Source organism: Eptatretus burgeri, chromosome 17 (genome assembly GCF_056783735.1).
Source record: "Eptatretus burgeri isolate ZD-2024b chromosome 17, Ebu_testis_v1, whole genome shotgun sequence".
Classification (NCBI taxonomy): domain Eukaryota; kingdom Metazoa; phylum Chordata; class Myxini; order Myxiniformes; family Myxinidae; genus Eptatretus; species Eptatretus burgeri.
Genome location: NC_140977.1, coordinates 58,721,408 through 58,736,909, shown reverse-complemented (window position 1 = coordinate 58,736,909; position 15,502 = coordinate 58,721,408). Strand labels below are relative to the sequence as shown.

Sequence of the window (15,502 nt, the reverse complement as noted above, 5' to 3'; positions counted from 1 at the left end):
ACTTAGGCTTTCTGACATTAATCTCTTTTTCATATTCTAATTTTGTAAATGTTTCTGATGGTTTAGTATTAGTTGAGGTGTGAATCATATCATTATACTTATCTAAAATGTCCTGAATTAAAGATAACCATTGTTGAGAACCGAGTTGTGATAGTATGTGGGTGAAAAAGGTATTATCACCCTCATACTTTACATTCATTTCTCGAATCAATCTTATCAAGTAATTCATTTTTGTTGTAAATCTCAAAGAATTATATTCCTTTATATACTTTTTATTACCGTTAATTAGAAGATAATCAAAGAATATATATTGTTTATAGGCTTTTGACTCTGTGTTTAATCCCCGTCTTTCACACGCAGGACAAATCTCAAATTTGTCATGTGGAGAATCAGGAAATTCAAGAGGCTCAAAATCTAGTAAACTATTCATATTTATAAAGTAAAACTTTACTTCAAATAAAATTGATCTTCGGTACTTTCACAATCATCTATAAAACTACTTTCATAACTATCGTTTCAACAAAAACTCTCGGTATCATAACTGTCTTCTGTTTCAACAGAGATACTATCATCACTCTCATAATCTTCAAAATCTTCAGTTGAATAATGACTCATATTTAATTAGTCAAAAAAAAAAACATTACCATCGATATATATATACTTTTTTTCAACAAAGATTCAACGACTACATTTTTTTATATTAAAGGTAATTTTAAAATGGTCCTTAACTACTATTGAATGAAATGTCATTTCACCTGATATATTAACATCCTTTATTTCATCAGGATTTAAATGTTTAGGGTTGTTGAAACAAATACAAATTTCTCCTTGCATATTACAGATGGTCTTGTCTTTTCTTTCTAAAGCTTAATCCATGAGGTTTTTCTTTTTTGATACTTTTTCTTGTTTCATTGCTTTTTCTAGTTTTGAATATATTGCCAGAAGGAGAGGAGAAACTTTTGTTAGAGGTACTTTAAGTGATGTTCTTCCAGATATACTAAAAGCCCTTCCACTGAAGTAAATTGAAGAACTCGTATTATTCACCATAATTACCTTCGCATTCTGCGAAAGGTTATGTAATGGTCGCTGTGTATTTATTTATTTATTTGTGAATATGTGTGTGTGTGTGTGTGTGTGTGTGTGTGTGTGTGTGTGTGTGTGTGTGTGTGTGTGTGTGTGTGTGTGTGTGTGTGTGTGTGTGTGTGTGTTTGTTATTCGCATAGCTCAGAAAGTATTAAACCAAATCGCTTGAAATTTGGTGGGATGATGGGTTATTATCCAAGGCACATTTGATTAGATTTTGGGAGCGATCGGGTCAAAGGTCAGGGTCAAGGTCACGGAAAGGTCAAATTCGTATTTTTACCATAGCGGAGTCAATTTTGATCTAATTGGCATGCAACCGATGCCAAAATGTTCAGAATTCATTGCCCAATCTTGTGATGGGCGACATGACACAATTACGTCATTACCCTTGTTAGCGGTTGGGGGTCAAAGGTCAGTGGGGTCACAACCTTTCAAAATATGCGGTTTTTGTCATAACACGGTCAAATCAAAACCGATTTGCATGAAACCAACACCAAAATGTTCACTGTTCTGTTCCCCCCACTCTCATGCCAATAACAAAAAAGTAGCGGAGGCGAAGGTATGCGCTCTACCGAGTGCCCATTCTAGTTGTTATATTTATCTTTATTCAATTTTACATCCTTGACATATTTCTCAGTATCTTTTACAAATGAAGAGATTATTGAAACTTGTCTTTTGTGTCTTGATACATTGTATTTATTAAGTGAAAAAAGTTGGAGGATAAAATGGTTTTAAGCACAGATTCACCTATAAATTAAACGGAATTTTCATGAATAAAATTTTATTTTAAGCAAAGTTTTATTATATAAATATGGTGAATACAACGTACTGCGATGTTTATAATCATGAATATAAATGTTATAAAAAAAACACCTTCAAACCAACAAACAAACATTCAATCTTTTCAGACAAATATCTCCACTTGACCAAGAAACAAAACATTGTGATATTCTTAATTTTTTTTTATAATAAACACCTTCAATCACGCAAACACAAGATCAATGAAGAAAGGGAAGGTGCCACTAAATTCTCCATTGAAAACACTGATGGGGCATTAAAGGACAAATAAAAATAAGATTGTTTCGCTTTGAAGACCCTGGACCATCTTCAATCATGGAAGCTGTTGATGTGGTTAAACAAAGTATTGAAACTATAATTAAAAACACATGAAGTGAAATTAAAACTTTTAAGTTTTATATGGGAGTAAAATTGAATATGGTATGAGAAGGCGATGAAACTACTCCCTATATGAGGACAAACCCTCACTTTATCTCATCATTTCAAGATTTTGTAAGATGTGATGTTTACGATGAACTCCAGAGACAAGAACAAGATGTTGATAACACTGTAGTAGGTAGTGGATTTGGTTTTACAAAAATAATCTTTTTAGATATACACATCTTAAAATCAGATCCTCTTCAAGCTTCTTCTTATATTGATTTACCAAAAGAGATAAAACTTAAGAAAGCGGTATTAATATTCAAAACAAAGATAATAAATGTTTTCTATGGTCTGTTCTTGCTCACTGACATCCTCCACAATGGAAACCTGAAAGGGTTGAACATTATAAGAAATACGAGAATACAATAAATGTTAAAGATTTAAAGTTTGCAATGTCATTGAGAGATATTCCTAAATTTGAGAAAATGAATAATCTATCTGTTAATGTATATGGATTAACAGACACAAACAAAGTTCAGATATTAAAAATTTCAAACTATAAAAATGATGAAACACACATTGCCCTGCTCTACTTTACTTCAAAGGAAAAATCACATTTCGCTTTCAACAAAAATTTATCAAGATTAACCAAATGACAACAACACAAGAAAAAATGTAAAACATATCCTTGTAAGAGATGTCTCAACTCCTTCAACACAAAAGAACGATTAAATGAACATTCAAAATATTGTAGTCATCATAAATCAACCGTAATCAATTTACCAAAAGCAGGTTCAAACATATCATTCAAAGATTTTAACAAATCTATAAAACAGCTGTTTGTGATATATGCTGATTTTGAAAGTATCCTTGAAAAGATAGATACTGTTTCTCCAAATCCAAATAAATCATACACAAATAAATATCAAAACATACTCCTTGTGGTTTCTGTTATTATATCAAATCATCTGTTGGTGATGAATACAACAAGTTAGAACTTTAGAGAGGAGAAGATGCCTCAGAGGAGTTTGTAAGACGATTGGAAAAAGACTGCATAAGATGAAGAGAAATAATGGTTAAAACCTATAAACCAATGTCATTAACAAAGGGAGAGAAAAGGGAATTTAGAAAGAACAGTATCTGTCATATTTGTGAGGAGAAAATTGAGGGAGAGGTCAAAGTTAGGGATCATTGTCATCTTACTGGAAAATATAGAGGTCCAGCTCATTCCCATTGTAATCTTAATTACAAGCCCCCAAACTTTATTCCTGTCTTTCTTCACAACAACGCTCACCATGACACACATCTATTTATAAATGAACTTTCAAAGAGATCTGGAGATATTTCTGATATTCCTAACACAGATCAAAAATACATTTCATTCACAAAAACAATTCATACATCCCCCATAACCCATATCAGATTTCTTGACAGATACAAGTTTATGACAAGTCCATTATCTAACTTAGCATAAAATATTAAAAATTTACCGAATCTTAAATCACATTTCTTAAATCAAGAAGAGATTGATCTCTTATCACAAAAGGGAATATATCCGTATGACTACATGGATTCATTTGAGAAGTTTAAAGAAACACAACTTCCTTCAAGGGAAAGTTTCTATGGCAAGTTGAATAAAACTCATATTTCCGAGAGAGATTATACACAAGATAAAAAGGTTTGGGAGAAGTTTAATATAAAGAATCTTGGAGAATATCATGATTTCTATCTTAAAACTGATGTATTGTTATTGGCTGATGTGTGAAACTTTTAGAACAGTCTGTCATAATAAAAATTCTTTTGGATTAGACCCCGCTCACTATTACACGGCCCCAGGTTTGGCTTGGAGTACTCTGTTAAAAATGACAAAACAGAATTTGGAATTAATCAGTGATATAGATATGCTTTTAATGATGGAGAAGACTAAAAGAGGAGGAATATCTCAAGTATGTTCCAAGAGATATGCCAAAGCAAATAACAAATATGTTCCTGATTATAATAACAATGAGGACAACTCTGACCAGATATATTATGATGCTAACAATTTGTATGGGTGGGCTATGTCTCAATCTTTACATTATGGAAAACTTAAATGGGTTAAAGAAAAACATTATGAAAAAGTTTTACAAGACATTGTTGTCTCCTCTCAAAAAAGAATTGGATGAAGCTGAAGTTGGATATTATTTTGAGGTTGATTTAAAATATCCAGAAGAACTTAATAACAAACATAAAGACCTACCTTGTGCCTCTGATAAAGAAAGTCCAAGAAAAGAATGATTAAGTGATTACCAACAGTCATTTAATATAAAAGGTAAATCTCCAGAAAAACTACTTACTACATTAAATGAAAAAGAAAGTTATGTTTTGCATCAAAGGAACTTGAGACAATATTTATCTGCTGGGTTGAGAGTGAGGAAAATTCATTGGATTTTGAAATTTAAACAGTCATTGGTTAAAGAAGTATATTGATTTTAATACAAAAAGGAGAACAGAAACAAAAACAGATTTTGAGAAGGACTTTTATAAATTAATGAATAATGCTGTATTTGGAAAGATTATGGAAAATGTTAGGAATCGACAAAACATAAGACTTGCTTCATCTTGGAAACAGGCTTCAAAGTTAAAAAATAGACCAAGTTTTGAGCAAGCGGAAGTGTTTTCAGAGAACTTTTGTGCTATTCATTTGAAAAAAAGAGAGTATTAAAATGGATAAACCTATTTATATCAATTCTTGACTTGTCAAAGTCATTAATGTACGACTTGTTGTTGTTCGTCTTTCGGCTGCTCCCGTTAGGGGTCGCCACAGCGGATCATCTGTTATGATCCGCATACTGATTTGGCACAGGTTTTACGCCGGATGCCCTTCCTGACGCAACCCTGGTCGCCTCTTACGACACAGGGATAAGGGTTGGGTTTCGCCATGATTCCGGGCTGCCATACACCCTCTCATAGCGCGGCCCAGCGCAGAGCTCCCGTCCTCAAGCGATCCTCCAACCCAAGCCTCCGAGTAGCCGGATTACAGGCGCACGCCACTACGCCCGGTTACCGTTAATGTACGACTATTACTATAATAATTCAAAAATCAAAGTATAAGGATAATGTCATTGTTATATATGGATACAGATAGTTTTATATTAGAAATTAAGACAAGTGATGTATCTGAGGATATTATTAATAATATTGATATATGTGATACAAGTAATAAGTCAGGTGATGTGTTGTTTTCATCAAAGAATAAAAAGGTTATTGGTAAGTTTAAAGATGAATTGGGTGGGAAGGTTATGAGTGAATTTATAGGATTGAGATCAGTCTTATGCTTTTACGTATATTGATAATAATAACATTGATAAGCCGGAAGGCAACATGGGTGGTTGCTATATAATTGCATACTAGTCAGTAGTCATACAGTTTTTGACGGATCGGGCTGAACAATTTTGACAAAGTGGTTGATTATAGTGCGCATAAAAGCGCGGAAGCCGATTTTTGATTTCCGAAAAAAAATCAAAGTCCCGTTGCTGGGCAACGCTGGTGTCCATAGCAACGGTGCTCAAAAGCATACAACTAGATCCTGGTATGACCCTACCAGTCAAGTTTCATCAAAATAGGTTGACTCCTCTGGCCTCCAGAGCTGTCCATTACATACATACAGACAGACAGAAAACCTGAGAATAACGGTAGTATAGCGACCACCCAAAAGGTGTGATGAGAAGCTAAGGGGAATAAAAAAAAATATAATCAAGGAAACAATAAATTTTAAACATTATTATTATAACTGTTTAACATTAAAGAAGGAAGAGTACAGAAATAATGAATACAATAAGAAGTTATGAACATCAATTATATTCAGAAGAGATAAATAAGAAAGCATTAGGAGCTTTTGATGATAAAAGATATATTTTAGAGAATGGAATCAATAGTCTCCCTTATGGTTATAAGTATGTGTTAAGATATTGGGTTGGGAATTTGAACAGGCTACCGCCGTCTTTTTACTGATTAATAAATGATAGAACCAAGCAATAACAAAACCAAAGAGTGGAGATGTAATCAGCCTTGGTATTTAAATGGGAAACATAAAGAATGTGAGAAATATCAAATAAATCTTATTGAAGAAATAACCGGGGTAAAAGTAGATAAAACAAATAAGCAGATAACTTTAATTACAAATAAGTTGGAGGATGTAAAAACAAAACAAAAATCCTTGAATGGATGGAAAACTTTGATGGTTATCATTTGAACAAAGGAAAAACAATTTACTACAATCTCAAAATGATATGTGGCTCAGGTGGTCAAGTAAGAGCATTAAGATAAGTTTATCATTTCATCTCTGCTCAACAAAGATACTTAAACCAAGAACAAAGTTCCAAAGTAATCTTTGTGAATATACTCGATGGAAATGAATGTTATAAGAAAATGAAGTAGTTCCCCAAAGTAGAACATGGACAAATATTCGTTGGTTCGCTCTTTGAGTGGAATGAAAATATGAAAGGGAAGAAGTGCTTTAATCAGCAAGTCTCAATGTTACATTTGCTTATATGGGAGGAGGAGAAAATCAGTCTCCTATTTTGTGCTATTGGCGCTTGAGTCAGAAAATTTTTCCTTTTTTCCCCCATTCATTTGAATGGGAGTCCCAGAAACCCCATTTATCCTCTGCTACTTTCCATCAACAAGGACACTGTCTGGAGCATCATCACTGGAAATCTCGAAATGGGCAAGGTGTGCGCAAAGAATGGTCCCCAAGCTGTTGTCCGAGGACCAGAAACAGCAAAGAGTCACTGTCTGTCAAGGCATTATCGAGCGCCTTGAGGACGATCCGGACCTGCTCGGCAGAGTCAATACTGGTGATGAATCGTGGATATTCGAATACGATCCCGAGACCAAACGGCAGAGTTGTCAGTGGAAAAGTCCGGCATCACCAAGACCAAAGAATGCAAGGATGTCAAAGTCGAAGGTCAAGGTGATGCTCATCGCATTTTTTGACATCAAGGGCATCGTCCACTTCGAGTTTCTACCACAGGGTCAAACAGTGAATAAATACGTGTACAGAGATCCTCCGGCGCCTCATGAGATCAGTGCAGGTTAAGAGGAGGGATCTGTGCGAGAACAACGCCTGGGTACTCCACCAAGATTACGCCCCTGCTCACAGATCCCTGAGCATCCGAAAGTTTCTGGCGGAGAGGAATGTGCCAACTCTGGAGCAACCCCCGTATTCGCCAGACTTGGCCCCTTGTGATTTTTCCCTATTCCCCAAGCTCAAGGGGGTGATCAAGGGGACCCGATTTCCTGATGTGGAGGCCATCAAAAGGGCCGTGACGCCAAAGCTCCGGAGGATTCCAGAAGAAGCCTTCCGGGGGGTGCATCGAAGCGTGGAAGAAGAGGATGGACAAGTGTGTGAGACTGGAAGGAAACTATTTTGAAGGGGACAAGCTGTGATTTCAATATATTTTTTGGAATAAAATTTCTGTGAAGTCAGTCCCGTTACTTTTTAGAAGGACCTCGTATGTAGTTCATCAATCAGATCGATCAGTTTGGTGGCACCCCACAAAGACCCAGAATCCTCAAGAGGGCATCCCGATTCAATGAATTGAACGTTTTGCCGAAAAAACCATAAGCTGCAAGCAGCCTCTGCCGAAACCCTCATCTGCATCGGTGAAAATTCGCTTGACAGTGGGTTCCAAGAGAACCACCGGCAACATCAAGGATGGCAACGCACAACTCTTCAGGATCCCCTGAAACACCCAGACCCCCACTCCACCTATTCACAAACTCCTCAGCTACCCTCTCATCCTTGAGCTTGCCAACATCCAGCCTCGGCTGAGATGGTACCATTCTCTTGGATTTGAACTGCACCTTCAAAGTGGCTAAAAGTCTGTGGTCAGTTTTGAGAAACTGAGCACTTTGGTAGATCCTGCAGTTCTGGAGAATCCTCCAGTGACCATCAACAAGCATATGGTTAATCTCCTTTGCCACACCATCAGCGTTGGAATACCAGGTATAGTGATGTGGCTGTCGGTGCTGAAACCATGAACCAGCCATCCTAAGTCCATGACATCTTGCAGAGTCAAGGAACTTAGTACTATTCTGGTTCACGGTTCCAGACCCATGGGGACCAACACATGTCTCATAACCATCCCTATCAGTACCAGTTGATGCATTGAAATCCCCCTAGACTGGGACAGTTTCTTGCCTGGGGCACTGATCAACCACAGACTTGAACACGGCATGGAATGTCTCCTTTTCAGTGAAATCACTCTCCTCAGTTGGAGCATATATCCAGAGACCAGAGAAATGACACCCAAGGAGTGACAAATCCTTTGTCTCATAATACGCTTGTTGACCGGTGTTACCTCAATTATCATGTGAATCAGTTTGTTGGACACAGCTACAGAAACTGCTTGGGCATGGTAACAATCATAGGGATCAGACCAGTAGCATGGTAACCCGCCATCATCTCACCACTATTTGGTCTTCGAACCTGAGAAAGTGCTGCAATAGTGATTTTCAAACACTAGAGCTCAGATCATAGCAAGAGACAGGTGATCATCCTCTCTTAGGGATCGAACATTCCAGGTACCCACCTGAAGGGACCACCCCAACCCGACCCAGAATGGTTTCCGAGGTTTTCCTCCAATAATCAAAGAATGGGGATCCCTAATGTTTTGCCCCAATCCCATCATTCAGTGATCTGCCCTGCGAAGAGCAGCTGCACAGGAGGTACTCTCCCAGAGTGGGTTTTTGTTTTATTTGTGTGTTTCGGAATGAAGCGTTTTATAGTGGCCAGAGTGCAAATCCTTCCACCAACCCCCTAGAAAGAGATAACCCAACTATAGGGGGACGTCCGCAGACACAGTTCGGCACCACATATGGATGACCGTTGGCTCACAAGGAGCTCCTCCATCCTTTGACAGGTTTTGTTTTTAATCCTGCTCGGTGTCCATATCCACACACCTTCTTCCCCAGGAAACCTGGTGAGGGAGACGGTTTAGTCGCCGACAATTCGACCATGAAACAGGTTAGTACAGGTTTACATGGTACCTGAAGCAAGTCACAGATCTGATCGAGCCTGACCTGTCAATAGGATCACCAGGAACTTCACTTGGCCCCCCCTGCCCCCCTCAACTTTCTTCGCCCTATCACATGAGCAACCCAACAAAGTTTAATACTTTTAAGCAGAGCAGTTACTGTGATTAACCAGGACGACCCAATCACTTACAAAGTGAAATGACTCCAATCAAACAACTTGCTAAAAAAAAAATGTGTGGAGAGACGGTCAAATGCCTTTGGTTACAGATTGCAATCCCCACTCCCCCCTCCCCACCAAAGATACAGGAATGGAGTGAAAAAGTCAATATATATATATATTTATATATATATGGATATACTTTGTTAGATTCATCACAGAAGACAGCTGATACACCAGGCTGGGCAAGTAGTTTCCTGAACACGTCTGCACCTACTCCATCCATTCCCGGCAGCAAAGACAGTACACCAGCAGGAAGGCCAGCTGCACTACATAGCTCAGCAAATAGGGCCGTCAACAACCATGCACCATGCAAGGCCCACAGCACCACGGCATTACCTGTTGTGCCACAAAATACCCATGGGTCATAACGAAATGCACACCCATCAAGGCGCCAGCATAAAATAGGCATTTAACCACCCCCTTCCTTTCCCCTTGTAATTACTTTATGGGCATCCATCAACATCAACCTTTCTCAAATGACTTCTTTGATTGAGGGTCACTCCAATCATTGTTTATGAGGAACACACACTTTATTCAATTCCAAGAATTGATGAAACACCTAGTATCCGCTTCGATCTATAAAAACAAAAGGGGTGTTCGACCGAGCGGTGAGCGTACCAGCGGCCAGCGCAGGGCAGACAAGTTTATAAAGATGCACGAGTGGACAGTTCCCCACAACCACCACAACCACACCTGGAAAAACCAACAACAACTACAAATGCTTTTAAAATGATCACCACACGAGTATCATTAGAGTCGTTTTTTCTATCAGTTTCATAGTGAAGACAAGAAGATGCCAACATGTGATGACGTTCTTCAAGCATGATCAAAGGGAAAGGTAACTAACCATGGCCTTGCCAGTCTTTAAATTCAGACGATGTGAGACGCAGACGAATCGCGAGGTTGCTGAGGACCTCACGTAGGTTTTGCACTTCGCCCTGCACGGACTTCACCGCATACGCGTTCTCCAAGGAGTCGAGGACAGCCAGCAGAGAGCCCGATCGCTCGACCTCCTTCGCCAACCTGGAAGCGCCACCATACGAATTATTAACCCGTAGCCACTGACATCTCGTCGTGCATATGGAAAGAGGAAATATTCGGTGGTGACTTCAGGAAGGAAACGCCAATTTGAGGTTGGGGGGACAGGGGACAGAGAGAGAGAGAGAGAGAGAGAGAGAGAGAGAGAGAGAGAGAGAGAGAGAGAGAGAGAGAGAGAGAGAGAGAGAGAGAGAGAGAGAGAGAGAGAGAGAGAGAGAGAGAGAGAGACAGAGACAGAGACAGAGACAGAGACAGAGACAGACAGCACGGGATTGGAAGACTGATCTGCAGCTGAAGTGTATAATTACATCGAATTGAAAATTCAAAATCACAATCTGCATTGTATTCCTCACTTATTGGTACTTGGTACAGACAACATGAATTAATCATCTACACAATAACATACCAAGTGTGCTAAAGTTTTGTGATGGCAAAACTCACCAGCCAGTGGTTTCTACAGTTGTGTAAATTATAAAACAATTAACGTGTATAATGTGAAACATTTTTATCGTTTCAAACCAAACAAACATTTGTGTTCAAACTGCTTCAGAATGACTGCTCATCAGACTCCTTTTGCACAATTATAGCTTACTAGAAGCACCCGCTCCTTGCAGGAGCCGTCAAGGGGGTCAGGTTAATGCCTATTTTACTCCAAGGGGTCCCAGAATTACACACGCAAAAAATAGTTGCGATCGGTTCAGCCGTTTTTGCGGTACCTGAAACAGACGGATAGTGAATTATAGTAAGATGAGGTTGTAATCTTTCCCTTTCCTTCAAATTCAAATGTCTCAGACTCTTTGCATCTTCGTCTCTATCAATGATCTGTCCGAGTCTCTTTAAAACCAACTTTACCATTTAGCTGATTACTCCACAATGTGTGGTACGATACATCACTCTTATGAAAGCTGTTGGCACAAAATCCCTTTCATCGGATCTGGATGAGATAAGCCGCTGATCGGTGACTTGGATCATGACATTTGACGGCAGCAAGTTACACCTCACACTCTCTCCACAAGGATCAGCCATCAAATTATCCAGTACACTTAACCGGGCTTTAGACATCCTCTTGGGGGCCCTCGAGGTGCTGAATGAGGAGTCGGAGCCGTTGGGATTACGGATTTTTTGGGTCAAAACAAAGATCCAGGCTTTCGGTGACATCTTGGATGCTGCTGTCCTGTCTGTGTCTGTTTGTGGTGAGGATGTTGAGGTCGTGGATAGATTCACTTACCTTGGCAGTGATATTCATGTCTCCGCAGGTTGTGAGCCGGAGGTCAATAGACGTCTGGGTCGGGCCTGGGGTGTCATGGATTCACTGGATCATGGGGTGTGGCGCTGCCGGTACCTGTGCGGGAGGACGAAAGTCCGAGTCTTCAGGTCCTTGGTACTTCCAGTCTTGCTCTATGGGTGCGAGACTTGGACTTTGACCAAGGATCTGAGACGGAGACTTAATTCCTTTGGTACCAGGTCTCTTCGGAGAATCCTTGGCTATCGCTGGTCGGATTTTGTGTCCAACGAGCGGTTGCTGAGAGAGACTCGGATGAGATTTGTTACCTGCATAGTCCGTGAGCGTCAGCTGCGGCTGTATGGACATGTGGCTCGTTTTCCTGACGCTGATCCTGCTCACCAGATTCTCTCAGCGAGGGAGTCTCATGAGTGGAGGAGGCCAGTGGGCCGACCACGTGCCTCATGGTTGCAGCAGGTTGACCATCATCTCAAGGAGATGGGGATGGGCCTGGCATCTGCCTGGGGGATGGCCAGACGGAGGCCCCTGGAGTACCGGCGGAAAGTGGACGCAGCGACGCGCTGTTCTGGCACATGCTCCCATACCTGACCTGACTTAACCGGGCAGCCACCGGAAGAGGTGCAGTCCCTAGAACTCCTTGACCTCAATATCTGCCATAACTTTTCGTGGGAGGATATCGCCTAACTTGCATCCAAGGTCAGTCGCCATCCAGGTATTCTATGTCGAGCAAAAGCATTCCCGAGCTCATCATGACGCACAAGTCTGTCATGCACAGGCCCATAGAGTATGGCTACTCACTCTGTGCTGGTGCTCCCGATTCTCACCTCGTTCCTCTTGAAGAGGTCAAAAACAAGGCCTTCCGCATCAAACAAATCTCAAGCTGTCACTCTCCCACCAGCGACAAGTGGATGGGCTCTGTATTTTAAAGGTCATATCTGGATTGGCAATCAGTAAAGATCAAGAATCTTGAGTTTGGAGACAATATGGCAGCATGTTGCTGAGCACTTTCAACAACCAGTGTACTTCTATCAACAGGCTACGGAACTATACACACACCTTTTAACACGTAAATATTAAAAGTAAAGAATAAATTAAATAAAAACTGTCCAAATTATTGCCCCCCCCTCTAAATAAAAATATTTCACCAAGGTCAAATTGACAAACCAACTGTCCGACCACCCTTGTCAATGTACAAGTGTTTCACCAAAGAGCCACAAAGACTGAGATGATCAAAAAGTCTTTTTCCTTCCAACTCACAGATGTCCTATTTAATGTAGTTTACAACTAGCATTTACTCATTTCCGAGTAGTTTATTATTTGTGGCTTTGAAATGTTTTGAAAGGGGAAAATTTATTTGATCTCCCTTGTACGTCTATGAAAGACATACGACGATAAAGACAAAAACATACATCTCCAATCAAGAGTGTACCCTTGGGCAATGAAAGGGTTGTTTGTTTTATTTTAAATAACGAGTTTGTGGGAATAAGATAAATACACAAAGATTGTGAAACCTTCGCAAGTGATCCGCACGAGAGACGACACCGGCTCCATTCCACGTCTTGATCGCTTCATGAGCGACATCCAAAGCTGCCTCCAGTGACCGGGGTTCAGAGAAAGCCACCCTCGCCAGGAACTTACCTGCACCGAGACATACATGGGGGAAAGGGAGGATGGGCATGAGGTGAAGATAAAAAAAAATTTATCACGTCCCCGAGCATGATCCTTTCAACACCATTTAACATTGTACAAGAGCACATCCATGCTGGACAATCAAACTTAAAGATATTTACAATTGGACGATGAACAGCAACCTTCGGCAAGAAATAGGACAACTGTGCAAAATAGATCAACGTGCGTCACGTGGGCAACGGAGCAACTTCATGTGGGTCATGTGGGTAACTTCAATATTATGGAGTGGTGAAGAGTGCAACATTTTCAGATTGAAGAAACAAAAGGAAGGCGTTTGCACACTCTGGATTATTTTACCATCATAAAGTTAATTTCTGGCACGGTGGCAAATCTCTGGGCGGTGAGACCTGGGGCGGCGAGGAAAGGGACAGTGTGGGGGGTAGACACTAATGTCGGGTCGGTGAGGAACGGGACGGCGAGGATAGGGACGGTGTGGGGGGTAGACACTAATGTCGGGTCGGCGAGGAACGAGGCGGCGAGGAAGTCCCTGATCACATGTGTTCTGCAGCAACATGTGCGGGAGTTACCGCTGTTGCGATCACATATTCTGTAGCCTGTTTCCACTCCCACATCAACTTTGTCCCAGGATCCACCGATGTATGAACCAAAGTAGCGTCCATGAGAATCCAGCCAAACCTGAAAAAAACAAATTGACTTCAAAAAAACAATAAAAACATTGTGTATGAAGGGATGGCAGTCAGTAAGCTGAGGTTCTTTCACTCAGAGATGCTTTGTGTGGAATGGTTTCGCTGTAAAAGTCGTGGAAGCTGAAACACTGGGGATAGAGGGATAGAGGCAGGGCCGGATTTACTTGCTTGTGGGCCCTAGGCCAAACCTTATCAGTGCCCCCCCCTCCCAAATTATATATATATAGTAATGTAAAAAAAAGAATTACAACATAATGTAACATCAATAATTTTAAATCAAATTAGTTCCATATCAAGTACATCAAAGTAAATCAAGTTCCATATCATGTACATCTTACACATAGGAATAATGGAAAAATACAATGAAACTGAAGCATAATAAATTTTGCAAGCACAACTATGTGAAGTCCAATATGACATTTTCCTGCTTTTTTCTATGGCAAATTTGTCAATGATACTGTTTGTGTCAAGGGATTGTAGGAGAAGTGACCGTTTTTACAGCCATTTTTCACTGCTGTGCATGGGTTGGGCTTTTTCTTGAGGCAATGTTTTATGGCCGGATGCCCTTCCTGACGCCAACCCTGGTCACCTCTTACGACACACAGGGATATGGTACACCTATTCTAACCGGGGCATACACCGGGACCAGTACACTGGTACTCATTTCGCTGACCTTGGAAGGATGACAGGCTGAGTCAACCCCCTGGTAATTCAGCAGCCAACGGGGCTTGAACTCAGGACCCTGGGATCCCAAGCCACCACCCTAACCACTAAGCCAACACCAGGCTTTATCCCAACTGATTCATCAAATAATTTTTTTCTCTTTTTTGTTCTTTTTGTTGTATCTGTGTAGATAGGCTCAGCAAAATTCCTAGCCTGATCTTCTATTTCATCAAACTGACGCCGTCTCATTTCAGAGATGAAGGAGATCAAACTCTCATACAGGTTCACAACTGACAGAAGGTCAGTCTCAACTTTTTGAAGTGATAAGCTGGTTGCATTAAACCTTGTCAAAATCTTATACCATATTACAGTAAGAAATGCTGTTTCAAATGATTCCATTTGTTTTTCTGAGACCTTCACCTTCAAGCTTTGTAGCCACAGTTTGTCTGCTGTAAGAACATATGTTCTCCAGTGCTGACTTTATCTCATGGTAATGTAAAAACACTGCTCTCACAGCATCAGCCCTTGCACTCCAGCGAGTATCTGATAGGGATTTCAGTACAATCCCTGCAGCTGGTAGTGCGGCTTTCAAGTGATCCCATCTATATGTGGAGGCTGAGAAGAAGTTATATAAGGCTTGTAAAAACTGAAATATGAAACACATACAAAGGAACTGCTGGCAGCTGATGTTCCTACAAGGTTCAAGGAATGACCTGCACAAGGGACATAATATGCCAG

General features: G+C 40.3%; 1 protein-coding gene and 1 pseudogene across 1 annotated transcript in view; both read right to left on the bottom strand.

Annotated features, from left to right (window-relative positions):
* Nucleotides 1–15,502, bottom strand: part of ALDH16A1 (aldehyde dehydrogenase 16 family member A1) — a 57,782-nt gene that overhangs the window by 28,204 nt on the left and 14,076 nt on the right. The window contains exons 2-6 of the mRNA XM_085862579.1: nt 13,982–14,090; nt 13,277–13,403; nt 10,332–10,507; nt 10,103–10,177; nt 9,624–9,820 (exon numbers count right to left, since the gene is read on the bottom strand). Of these exons, the coding sequence (XP_085718705.1) occupies nt 9,624–9,820; nt 10,103–10,177; nt 10,332–10,507; nt 13,277–13,403; nt 13,982–14,090 (684 nt within the window). The remainder of the gene's footprint in view (nt 1–9,623; nt 9,821–10,102; nt 10,178–10,331; nt 10,508–13,276; nt 13,404–13,981; nt 14,091–15,502) is intronic.
* LOC147010241 (signal recognition particle RNA) lies at nt 5,147–5,287 on the bottom strand (annotated as a pseudogene).